Source organism: Dama dama, chromosome 5 (genome assembly GCF_033118175.1).
Source record: "Dama dama isolate Ldn47 chromosome 5, ASM3311817v1, whole genome shotgun sequence".
NCBI lineage: Eukaryota > Metazoa > Chordata > Mammalia > Artiodactyla > Cervidae > Dama > Dama dama.
The window spans coordinates 117204929-117218437 of NC_083685.1; the positions used below are offsets into that span (position 1 = coordinate 117204929).

At 44.0% G+C, this 13509-nt stretch overlaps 1 protein-coding gene across 3 annotated transcripts in view; it reads left to right on the forward strand.

The window, feature by feature from the left end:
• TANC2 (tetratricopeptide repeat, ankyrin repeat and coiled-coil containing 2) overlaps positions 1 to 13509 on the forward strand; it is a 386861-nt gene that overhangs the window by 358674 nt on the left and 14678 nt on the right. For all 3 annotated transcript variants that reach the window (XM_061144314.1, XM_061144315.1, XM_061144317.1), the window contains 4 exons: positions 5334 to 5467; positions 6416 to 6539; positions 11781 to 11956; positions 12446 to 12578. In XM_061144314.1, the coding sequence (XP_061000297.1) occupies positions 5334 to 5467; positions 6416 to 6539; positions 11781 to 11956; positions 12446 to 12578 (567 nt within the window). The remainder of the gene's footprint in view (positions 1 to 5333; positions 5468 to 6415; positions 6540 to 11780; positions 11957 to 12445; positions 12579 to 13509) is intronic.

Genomic DNA, 13509 nt, shown 5'->3' on the forward strand with positions numbered 1-13509 from the left:
GGCAGCTCTGGTTGGGGTGTGTACAAATGTGGGGGCAGTGGTAGGGGGAGTCTCTGCATCTTCCCCTCAGTTTTCTTAGCCCATTAAACTGCTCTAAAACAACAACAACAAAGGGCGTGAACTAAGTGGAAGACTTACTTTTATTGATATGAATTTCTTATTAGAGTAAAACTTTATGGCCTCAGGACTTTTAAAATATTTCCTGCATTAAAGTGTGTAATAAAGTTTGTTACATTAATTTTCCTAATAGGTACCATATCTCAAGATGGTATAAAAAATTAATTTCATGTCAGTTTGTTTGTGGTCAGAATTGTGTTGTGCTTAATTTGATACTTAGATGAACTAATTTCAGCATTATGAACATAAGATGTTATTTAAATGAGTTAGAATGAAATGCATTTGTCGTATAATTTGTAGAGCCATAAAGTTATTCGACTTCAGAAAACTTTCTGAAGAATCATGTCTTCGCTGTGTAAGGCATGTCCGTGGAACTCACCACTGATGTGGAATAGGCTCTAGTTGCTTTTCCCCTAACTGTGCTCAGCTGCTCAGTCGTGTCTGACCCTTTGTGACCCCGTGGATTACAGCCCGCCAGGCTCCTCTGTCCATGGGATTTTACAGGCGAGAAGACTGGAATGGGTTGCCATTCCCTTCTCCAGGGGATCTTCCCAGCCCAGGGATAGAACCAGAGTCTCTTGCATCTCCTACACTGGCAGGCAGACTCTTTAGCACTAGCACCACCATCTATAGTGATGGCTTTACTAAGGATCCATGTTTCTTTCTAACTTATAGCACATAATCATTTAAAATTTATCATAACCCTTTGAATCGTGTGTCCTCCAATGGCAAAATCTTATGTGTTTCTCTTAAATAGAGAGTGAAAGTATGTGACCTGCAGCCAGCTGGTTAGGGTCTTATATCTGCAACCCTGGCCTCAACACACAATATGTATTAATACATATTTGCTTAAATATGATGGTCATGATGTTTCCAACAGTTTGTATCATTTACTATATTACTGTATAGCCATTATTTTATGTACCATTCCAAAAAGAAAAACTCTCTGCCTATTAAACTGACAGAGTTCTTTATTATCACATCAATTATAAGACACATCCTGACTTCGAGATGTTAAAATGCAGAGGGAAGAAAGTGCCTCTTAGAGTCAATGAAATACATCCTAGCACAGAGTGAAATATTTATTGAGGTGTAATTTTTACATATCAGATTTTCTAAAAGTAGGTCACTAGAATATTCTGTTTGTTTTCATCCTACTTCTATGGCCTTTTTGTCCTTCCAAAGAGCGTCTGCCTACATCGAGCTTTTACCATCTGACTGACCCCCTCCCATCCTGCAGGGTTTTCACAGATTTCTTATAGAACTACACAGAAGACCAGTACTTAAGGTGACAAGATTATTCACTGGTCCCTCCTCTGCTCTGCCTCAACACAAAACCAGCATTAAAAAGCTTCTAGCAACTCTGGAGAACCTGAGCCATCCCATGGCCCAAAAGTAGCAAAAATTCAGAAAATAAACAAGATACCCTTAAATCACACCTTCATCATCTTTTGTCTAGTTTACTGCAACTGCCTCCTAGCTGATCTGATCTCAGGCCTTGCCATTTTGTGACTTATCTCGCAGACTTCCACCAAAGTGATATTTCTAAGCCACAATCTGTCCGTGTCACTCTCCTGGTTACCACCCTTCATTGACCACCTGTAGCTTTAATGTAGCATAAAGAGACTTCCCTGGTGGTCCAGTGGTTTAGACTCCATGCTTCCATTGCAGGGGGCACAGGTTCAATCTGGGGTCAGGGAACTAAGATCCTACATGCCATGTGGTGCAGCCAAAAAATAAAAAAATAACTAGCATAAAAAAACCAGTCATCATCTCTAGCCTCCTCTGTTGCCCGTCTTCTCCAGTAACGGTAAACGTGCTGTCCCCACGTCGGTGCCTTTACACGTGCTCGCCCTGTGCCTAGAAAGCTTCTCCATGCCCTTGCCTATAAGTCTCCTGTTTCTCTTTCAGCATCTGGCTCAGATTGTCAGCTCTTCCTGGAGACCTTCTCAGACACTCTTGCTCTGTGTCACTTCCAGACAGCCCCCATGGACTTATCTCTTTTGTGCTTATCACACTGTATAGCAATGTATTTGTTTATTTGTCTCCTATCCTTACGCAACCCTGAGTTCCTTGAGAGCAGACAGGATCTGACAAATAGCTCCATAAATGCTTACCTAATGAATGTTGTTTTGGATAGCAGTGATCAGTTTATGTCTCCCCCACCACCTCCAGCCCATTGGTCTTACATGACCTGTCTGTGCTGTAGTCTTTCAAGGTTGACAAAAGATAAACAAAAGAACCGTTTGCTCCTCTGCCTTCTATTTAGCATCAGCATTATCCCATCCAAGCAGACTTTGGCTGTTTCCTCAACTCTGAGCTGCATCCTGTCTGTCTCTTCAAACTCCTTAGATGTTTCCCTTTGAAAAAGGACCATTTTGGTCAGATAATCTCATCAGATGCTGACAAGCCAGGGAACAAATTCCATTACTGGTCTCTCAGGAAAAGAGATTGGGCTCCCGACTGTTAATGTTTGCTCTAAGAAGCAGTTTATTGTTTTACAGAACTGGCTTTGCCTTAATCATCTCTCTTTCAAAAAGTTTTAACAGTTTCTGATAAGACTCACATAAAAAATCCAGCCAAAGCAACTCCTCGCTGTTGCATTTTGAAAAGTACAGACCCAATTTTCCATAGTTGTGTTGTTCTGAGATGGAGTTGGCCAGCTGTGTTAATGACCGTGTCCAGCTATCAGCAGGAGATTCCTGCCAAATGACGTCAGAGCTTAAGCAGCAGAGATGATACAAGGAGAAAGGCCGAATGGAACATTGCCTCTCATGTGATGTGTTGTCCAGTGGGTTGAAAGGGGCCAGTCCCAACAACAAGACTCCAGATTAGAGTGGACAGTGTTAAGTCTAATTTTCAGGACAGGCACTGCTTGTGAATTTTCAGCTGTGTTCTGTGAGCCAGCATCATTGATGAGAGGCTTGATTCCGAAATACTGTCTGTATTTTCTCCAGAGTGCTATAAATTCTTTCGCAAAAAAGAATGTATTTGCACACGTGTGCACCACGCAATATACAAGACATTGAACAGAGATTTGCTGTGACTCAGCCCCCAGTAGCTGCTTTAAACTTGGGAGAGTTAGAAATTTTTCAAAGTCCTTGTTTTATGTACCAACAAGATGATTCTTATGGTTCCTAACAAGCATCAAAGCCAGTCAAGTTCTTTCTCCCCCCTCGATCCCCCGCTTTAAGTTAGAGATATAATTGACATAGAACATTGTGTAGGCGAAAGGTTGAGGGCAGGCGGAGAAGGGGGAGACAAAGGATGAGATGGTTGGATGGCATCACCGTCTTATGAGTTTGAGCAAACTCCAGGAGATAGTGAAGGACAGGGAAGCCTGGCGTGCTGCAGTCCATGGGATTACAGAGTCAGACACAACTTAGTGACTGAACAACAATGTAAACGATGTGATGATTGTCAGATTCTTAAGCTACTCTTGTGTTCTGACCCAGGAACTGAAAGTTTTTCTTTTTCCCTCAACTATTAGATATGTGAACTTGAGAAAGAGGGAATATCACTTTGATTTAAAGAACAAGAAACAAAACTTCTCTGTCAAGTAAACAGTCAAACCCATCAGTACCTGTAGCTCAACTTGGAAATGACCCTCACCTCAGACAGAATGAAGCCTCTGCCCTTCTGTAAGGAACAGAACAGAAGTACCTAGGTTAAGCGTGTCAAAATAAAACAAAAAATACACATAAGACAAGGCCTACATATATCTAGTTTGAGAATGAGTATATCTTCTAAAATTGTCACATTTTCTTTCAGATATCCTTCTATCCTTGAGGAAGGAAAAGATTACTCTTTGCAGGTTTAACTTAGAGAAAATTACAGGTAGTTTTGCTTTTGCATGAGTCACTTGCAGATAAATTTGGCCAGGCTCAAAGATAAAATGCTATAATTCGTGCTTAGATAAAAAAAAGTGACCATTTGATTTGAATTTCAATTGCTTCCCTGATTAGATCCCAACATTTGCAAACTGAAATCCTGTCTGCACCTGCCAAGTATTATCTTCTTCTGATTTGTCACTGGAGTAGGTGGCCCTTAGAAGGGAAGAGCCTGCTGATCACCACATCAGGTTTTCAAGTCTCGGGGAGAAAAAAGGTCTCCATCCTCTTTGTTGAAAAGCACAACTCCTGCCATTTTCTGACAATGTTTACCATCCTCCCTACCTTCATCCATTTAAAACACTAGGTGTACACATTTGAAATCCCTGGTTAGAAAGAGACAAACACATATTTGTTCAAATATGGACTTAGTAGAAGGTATACCGACAAATTCCTCTTACTACTGTTGAAATAGCACTCAAAGGATGAAATAAGCACTCTTCAGATCCCCACTCCATCAGAGATCACGAACATGGACTGGAGCACAGAAAGAAGAATGTTTACGTTTCTTCCTGCACACGGAGTATCCTTTTTCCTCCCTATAGTTGCTTTTTATCTGCGACTCCATTATTCTGTCTTCAGAAGAAAAGAGCCTTTGTCATATTTCTTCTCTCATCTTTAAGACTGTTACCCTGAACAGTTTTGACCTTCATATAAAAATGGTTACACATGTACTAGAAACTTTTATCTCAACTGATGAAGAAACGGAATGAAAACTGGCCTAAAACTTAGACTGAAACTTTTCTTTTTTTTTTTTTTTACAGTTTTTTATATATTTTTACTGTAAAAACTCCCTTAAAATCTATACAGGAAACTGTTATTTAAGAAATCAGCAAAATTAAGGCTGCCATTTCTAACTTTGGTTCTCCGAATTTAAGAGCCCAGAAGTAGAAATTGGCCCAAAAGTGGTTCCTAGCTAACTCTAAAAAAAGCATTCTTCTGCAAAGACCCTTCTTTCTTTAGTCTTACCCATGCACATACCAGTGAAAGTTTTGTACCTGGAAGGAGGTACCAAAAAAGAGATAAGTCAAAGGCTGAAAAAAGACAGTCTGGGTAGGATAAATGAAACCAAGTAAGTTTTGGTTGGAGGTGATTTTTCAATAAATTTATTATCATAATTGTCTCCATATATGTAAGCCCTTTTAAATGTGGTTTTATTCATTATTTTTCTTTGAAAATTTCCTCTCTAACAAGAGTAGCCAGAATCATCATTCTTGGAGGTAAAGTAGCAATTACATCCATCAGACACAGGTATGCTGCCCTCTCCCGGCAGAAGGCTAGAGAGGGCGAGACCCCCTGTCCTCACTCTGCGTTCTCTACCCTCAGCCCTGACAGCTGCAGCCGGAAGGGGCAAGCTAGAGGTGTGTCGTCTGCTCCTGGAACAGGGGGCAGCTGTGGCCCAGCCCAACCGCCGAGGAGCCGTGCCCCTCTTCAGCACTGTTCGCCAAGGCCACTGGCAGGTAAGCATGTAGCTACTTTAGACTGTGTCAGAAAGTCAGTATGCAGAATCATCCTGATGATCTGTGCTGGATAGAAGGACTGGCTGCTTTTGACTGGTTATTTCATAGCATCCACAGGTTCTCTGGCAGGTTCAACAGATGCCTGACAACCACTTACTTGCAGGAGTCTCTAACTTAGAAAAAGAAAATGTGATGTATGTAAATTTGCAAAAAGCCAACTCATTGGAAAAGACTCTGATGCTGGGAAAGATTGAAGGCAAAAGGAGAAGGAGGCAGCAGAGGATGAGATGGTTAGAGAGCATCACCGACTCAATGGACATGAAATTGAGCAAATTAAAGGAGATAGTGAAGGACAAGAGGAGCCTGGCATGCTGCAGTCCACGGGGTCACAAAGAGTCAGATACAATTCAGCGACCAAAAAACAACAAATATAAATTCTATTTATAGTTATGCAGTCTTTACAGATGTTTAAATTCTGGGTAGGACAGAAAAGAAAGCATATTGGTTATAATCTTTGAAAAAAATTTGAGTAGTCCTAGGCGCCAAACAGTGCTGAAGAGTTGTGAGAGGCACTTTACTGCATTCTGTTCAGTGGTAAATATTCACTGCAGGCAGCTTTGCAACCCCTGGAAGTCAATAAAATGGCCCTGACGTAGGCAGTGACTCCTGTTGGTGCTTCCATCATGAGGTTGTTTAGTCTACATCTTGGCCTCTGTTAATCTTGAATTCTTTTTTACTTAGTGGCTGAGCCAGACATTTAGAGTTGAGTTCTCATTTGGCTCTCCCTAAGAAAGTCAGTGATCAAATCCCATGGTACTAGACCATGCAGGAACTAGAGGGGCTTCTTGCAGTGGCAAGTTTCGTTAGAGGTGATTTGCAGGGAATTCACGTGGTGTGGGGGGTGGCATGCTTCCTGGCTCATCCGTCCCCCCTTCTCTGCCCCTGCAGATCGTTGATCTTTTACTCACCCACGGAGCTGATGTCAACATGGCGGACAAGCAGGGCCGTACTCCCCTGATGATGGCGGCTTCCGAAGGCCACCTGGGAACTGTGGACTTTCTCCTTGCTCAAGGTCAGTCCTAGGATGCCAGAGCTTGGTGGTCAGTACCCGTCATAACCCAGAGCTCGTGATTTCCAGGGCTGGATTCCAAGAGGTGTTAAGAATGAGTATTCTTAATCCACTTGATTAGAAAGTGAAAGTCTGTCTCCTCTCTTCTCTTCTAGATTCTGATGTTCTAATTCTAACATGGTGCCTTTCTAACTCTGACATTCTCTATTTCTTTATGGCTTGAGGGGTTTTGGGTATCCTAATCAAATTTACATAGTATAAGTTCTTTAATTCAAATCAGTACTCTCCCAACTTTGAAGTTTTTAATATGCACTTGATAAATATTCATCTTCCAGAGACTGTATTTTGACTTTAACTTTGTCAATTCTTTTGTCAGCCTGCACAACTAATATTTTTCTTGTATCCGAAGGAAGCAAATGAAGGTTTAAACGATTGTTGACCATGGGACTTATTTGAGGAATCAGGGTATTAATATTATCCTCCTATTGTAATAAATTCCCTTTAACATTTACCAGCATTCACATATTCCTGGTAAATGAGAAGTAAGTTAAAGGAGATTGTGGTCACACCATCCAGAGCATTCCAGGCTCCCCTCGAGGGCTGTGACTTGAGACCTCTGCAGACCAGTGATGAGTGATGCGGGAACCTCTGTAGTAGAAAAGCTCCAGTCACTGACTCTGCAGTACCACCTAGTGGAGCTTGAGTGTTTCATTGAAGCAGGAGGTCGTGTGACTGTGACCAGACTTGACTCCCATCCCAGTGAGCCTCCCTCATTCATAATTAGTATCCACAAGTGCGTATGCTTCAAGGAAAACAAGCTCCTGAAAACCATGCCCAGGCTGGAGCTGCTGAAGGGTAGTTGATGTGGGAAGAAGGCAAGGTTTGTTCTCAGATTTCAAATTACATCTCAGTCAGACTTACTGGAACTTTCGCTCTCACCCCCGAAGATGTTTCTTCACTACCTCGGACTCAAAAAAGTCAGTTCGAATCAGAGAACTGTTTTCCCCATGTGCAAAGTGGGTCTTGCTTCCCCAGTGCAAACCACCGGACCAACCTGGTTTCACAGTATCTATCCTTCATTCAGAAAACAAAGATCATTGCATCCAGTCCCATCACTTCATGGTAAATAGATGGAGAAACAATGGAAGCAGTGGCAGACTTTATTTTTTTTGCTCCAAAATCACTGCAGATAGTGACTACAGCTATAAAATAAAAAGACACTTGCTCCTTGGAAGAAAAGTTATGACCAACCTAAACAGCATATTAAAAAGCAGAGACATTACTTTTCGAACAAAGGTCCTTCTAGTCAAGGCTATGGTTTTTCCAGTAGTCATGTATGGATGTAAGAGTTGGACTATAAAGAAAGCTGAGCACCAAAGAATTGATTCTTTTGAACTGTGGTGTTGGAGAAGACTCTTGAGAGTCCCTTGAACTGCAAGGAGATCCAACCAGTCCATCCAAAAGGAGGTCAGTCCTGAATGTTCATTGGAAGGACTGATGTTGAAGCTCAAACTCCAATACTTTGGCCACCTGATATGGAGAGCTGACTCATTGGAAAAGACCCTGATGCTAGGAAACACTGAAGGCAGGAGGAGAAGGAGACGACATAGGATGAGATGGTTGGATGGCATTACCAACTCAGTGACTCAATAGACATGAGTTTGAGTAAACTCCAGGAGTTGGTAATGGACAGGGAGGCCTGGCGTGCTGCCCTCCATGGGGTCACAGAGAGTCGGACACAACTGAGCAACTGAACTGAACTGACTGATCCTTCATTCCACTGACATGGGTGTTGGGGAGCAAGGGGGATATGCCTGGATACTCAGGATAAGACACGGCAGGAGTAAATGTCCCTGAACACCCCAAGTCTGCTGGAAAAGGGAGACCCTTCACCACAGATAAGCAGTAGATGACTGCACAGGGTCTGCCGCACACCCATAGAAAAAGCTCATCAGATGTCGATGTATGGCAGAAACCAGCACAATATTGTAAGGCAATTATCCTTCAACTAAAAATGAATAATATTTTTTAAAAAGAAGCTCATCAGACACAGATTTCAGAGAGTTGTCCTCCTTCACTGCAGGCATTCTGGTCTCCATACTGTTTCATTCTTTCACATTTAAATCAGAGACTTTCTCTCAACCAACGAATTCTACAGATGTGTATTTAACCTACATTATTTGCAAAACACTGTGCTAGGAACTGTGATCTTTTTTTAATTAATACACTATAATCTGTGTCTTCAAAGGGTCTATAATGTGGCAAGGAGGGGATGAAACAAAGATAAGTAGCTGCCTTAAAAAGCAGATAATCCTGAGTGTGCTGATAAAGGTATTTGAGTTAGAACAGGACAGACTTTGAAATTTGAGTAGGAAAAATGTTCTGTATTCAGGGAGGGGATATAATGTAAATGAAAGGTCAGAGAAGAGGAACAGGTATACAGTAAGACTGGGGAAATATGCAAGTTGTCCAGTGATGTACATGAGGACTGTTGGAAACGTATATGGAAAGAAATTGAAAAGGAAGAGGTTGGGGCTTCCCTGGTGGCTCAGTGGTAAAGAATCCAAGTCTGCCTGCCAAGGCAGGAGACATGAGTTTGATCCCTGGTCCAAACGGATCCCACATACTGAGGAACACCTAAGCCCATGCGCCACAACTATTAAGCCCGCACTCTAGAGCCCAGGAGCTGCAGCTACTGAAAGCTGCCTGCCCTAGAGCCCGTGCTCAGCACCGAGAGAAGCCACCACAGTGAGAAGCCTGAGCACTGCGACCAGAGAGTAGCCCCCGCTCTCCACAGCCAGAGGAAGCCTGCCTAGCAACAGAGACCCAGCACAGCCACAAGTAAATCAATAAACTTACATAAGGAAAGGAGCAGACGCAAAGAGTCTGGACTTCTCTGAAGGCAATAGGGAGCCTTTCAAGATTGTTTTAAAAGGGAATCAATCAATGCCAGAGTTGTGCCTTAAAAAAAGAAAATCTGGCAGTAGCGTGAATAGTTTTGTTGATGAAGAGATGATAGTGGACCTGGGGATCAATTAGGAAGCCGTTGTCATTAAATAGATGAGAGGCGATGCCAAATACAGGTGCAGTGGCAGTTAGCATAGAACAGAAGGGCCAAGTACGAAAAAGATTGTGGATATAAAGATTGATCATACGTAGGACATATGGATAGATGAGTTGACAAGAACTCCACAGACTTCTAAAATTGAGGCTTGGTTGGGATGGACCTCTACACACTGCTATATTTAAAAGTGATAACCAACACAGTCCTACTGTGTAGCACTTTGAATTCTGCTCAATGTTGTGTGGCATCCTGGATGGGAGAGGAGTTTGGGGGAGAATGGATACATGTGTATGTATGGCTGAGTCCCTTTGCTGTCCGTCTGAAACTATCATGACATTGTTAATCAGCTATACTCCAATATAAAATTCTTAGAAGTTTCAAAATAATTAAATAGATGTTTGGGAGGACTATGATTCTATTAACTGCTGGGAGAAGGAAAGAGAGAAGAAGAAGGTTTCAAATTGGATTTTCAGAGTAAATTGAATAATATGTTTATGTATCTCCTTTTCTTAAATTCCACCTTCCCTCATCTTCGTAAAAATCAGTTTATCTGTAATTTACATCCAGAACCTTCTTTTTCTGTTTATTCAACCCCTGGAGACTCTGTCCAGGAAATTTATAGATGCTGCATCTGAGAAATCTCCTTAGATTCTGTCCCATATTCAAATTCATTCTGTTAGAATCAGCGTTTGGGTCCCAAACTAGAGGACCCAGTACATAGATGACTCTCCTCAGGGTTAGGAATATGGTACCATTCAGCCCTTCATCCTGTCTCGGGAAGCTAGAATCTGGTTATCTGACGTCTCAGGACACAGAGGGGATAGGCCACATGACTGCTGGGGAGCTCCAGAGCCTAGTTGTGGCAGGTCCCAAGCTTAATCTGACATCCGAATCAGATCTGACATCTGAATCTGACATCCAGTGAGGAGGCAGCCTGAAAAGTATACTGTGTGTGCAGTAAGTTGATCTCATTTTGTTGGTGAGCATGACACACCAACTGTGTGGAAAGAGTCACCTTAGGTACTCTTCAAAACCCACAAGGGAATGACAGGCTCCTTGCCACCCAAGTGCTTACAACCTAGGCTAAGGACCAAATGTAGATTGAATTTTAGGCTCATTACAAAACAGTGTGTCAAGTATGCTTGCTCCTAGAGAAACGTTGACGGGAAGAAGATGCAGAATATAAAATAGGCAAAGCGAGTGGGGATGGAATTGTTGCAGGCTGACTAGTTTAATTAAACTCCTAGTTCCCTTCCTGGCCTGGGCCCAGCCTCTTCCCTTGAGTCCATTTCCCTCCCACTCTAAGGAGGGAGAAGGTGGCCTGGTGCTATTATCAATGATAAACATGTTCTGAGCTCCTTATTCTGTGAGAATCTCTCAAGGAGTTTATACTATTAAAAATGAAAGACTTTTGCTGAGTTTAGAAAACATTCCCTGAGAATTTATAATATATAAGTGGCATACATTAAAAAAAAAAAAGACGAATAACAGAATAAGGTGACGTGTGTCAGGAAGATTCAAAATGAGTAACAGTGAACAGGAGAGGCCTCTTGGAGACAGGGAGGTTTGAGATGGTTCCTAGAGAATGGGGGGAAGTGAGGCAAGTCCCATATGGGGAAAGAAAAGGTGTCCACATGTGGGACCAACATAACCAGAAGTGAGGGTACAGGAACACTTGGGGGGGACTCTCAAGGCAGGGAGCACATCCATTTTGGCCAAAGTAGAAGATTCTCACAGGGGAGTAGTGAAATTTCAGGAGAGACAGTAAGGTTCAGGAGAGACTGTGCAGACCCTAGGATGCCCAAAGAACTGGACTCTTCTCCTGACCACTCCTGGCAGCAGTTTTGTTAGCAGCTTTATTAAAAGGTAACACACCAGAAGCAGAAGCTGTGCTTTGCCAAATATACACCTTAAATGGCTCAGTGGTAAAAAAAATCTGCCTGCAATTTTGGAGACCTGGGTTGGGAAGATCCCCTGGAGGAGGGCATGTCAACCCACTCTAGTATTCTTGCCTGGAGAATTCCGTGGACAGAGGAGCCTGGCGGGCTACAGTCCATGGGGTCACAAAGAGTCGGACACAACTGAGCACACGCGCACACCTTAAAACCCAGCTTTCGCTCCTGCTGTGAGTTCTCCTGTTGTTCCTGTTTCCTCAGCCCTGTGATGTGCTTGCTCTGTAGGTGCCTCCATTGCTCTCATGGACAAAGAAGGACTGACCGCCCTCAGCTGGGCTTGTCTGAAGGGTCATCTCTCGGTGGTCCGTTCTCTGGTGGATAACGGAGCTGCCACCGACCACGCCGATAAGAACGGCCGCACCCCGCTGGATCTAGCCGCTTTCTATGGTGACGCTGAGGTGGTGAGTGCCTTTAACCAGCCCCCAGGGTGGGAGGAGGAGGGAAGGCTCTCCATCCACAGTGTTGTCCGGGGTTGATGATTCTGGATACAACGTTCTCAGATCTGTACTTGCTTGAGCTCAGGAATATTCCAAACACAACTGAAAACCAGGCCCAGGGGTCTGGACCTGGAATACCAGCGCTGTCCCGCCTGGTTCACACCTGTGCTGCGCTCAGTGGCTTCAGTTGTATGTGACTCCACGTCCCCGTGGACTATATCCCGCCAGGCTCCTCTGTCCATGGGATTTCCCAGGCAAGAATACTGGGTGGGATTACCGTTTCCTCCTCTGGAGGATCTTTCCGACCCAGGGGTCAAACCCACGTCTCCTGCATTGGCAGGCGGGCTCTTTACAGCTGCACCACCCTGGGTTCACACCAGCAGTTGACTAAAGGGCAGGCAGCAGCTGGAGCCCTCACACCCGGGTTGACCGTGCTGCTTGATCGTGTCCTAGGTCCAGTTCCTGGTGGATCACGGGGCCATGATTGAGCACGTGGACTACAGCGGAATGCGCCCTCTGGACAGGGCTGTGGGGTGCCGGAACACTTCTGTTGTTGTCACCCTTCTGAAGAAAGGAGCCAAGATAGGTAGGAGAAAGGAGGAAGGTGCTGGCCATCTGTGCCCAGCGGCCAGACTGGCCCAGTGGTCTGGCTGCCCTGGGCGTTCGGTGTGAACGTGTATAGTCTCCCCTCTGCCTGGGCCCTGTTATTATCCGAGTGAACAGAAAGACTCTTGGCCCAGAGAAGAGCCCTCGTCTACACTACCCCGTGTCCAAAGTCACGTGGTTATCTGCCACGCCCCGAGTCGCCTTAGCCGGGAGGCTGCTCTGACCTTAAGTGCATCTCAGCGCTGTTGCCTCGGCAGCAGCCGCGCCCTGTGAGCGTCCTGGAACCCTGTGCTGCCGCGAGCCTTCGCTTTGCCCTGCTCTGTATGTGCTTCGGACCCTCGGGTCCCTGCGGCTGCTGCCCCCTCCGCTGCCCCTCCCACGGACCCGTAGACGAGGGTTGGCTGATATGCTGGCTTTTTTGCTGCCTGCCTCTCACTGCTGCTTTTTCCTTCTTTTTTTTTTTTTCACCTTCATCCATTTTTTTTTTCCTCTCCTACAACTTTTTGTTTTCTCCTCTCTTTGAAGGTTGTCAGACGTTACCGAGTCGCCCACGAGGTATATTTCACCGCTGTCAGCATCAGGCGTGGTCTGATGGCTTGGTCAGCTTTGCCTTCTCCTCTTTGATTTAGCCTGCATGAGTCCCCAACACCTCTAATCTTTTAATTTACTTCACCTTAAAAGAAGATATTTTTTTTAAATGACTGTTGTAGAGAATAACTTGAACTTTTGATAACTAACCCAGAAAAGCTTAGTTGGTAAATAATTCAGGCATCTGTAAACTAATCGAGTTAACCTTTTCTTTCTCTTTGTGGGTAGAGTGGTCCTCTGTCACGATGGCTTGTTTCACACTGGAACAGTTCAGTGTGAATCCCAGGGGTCCTATTTGGTACTTACGAATTAAGGGAGCCTTT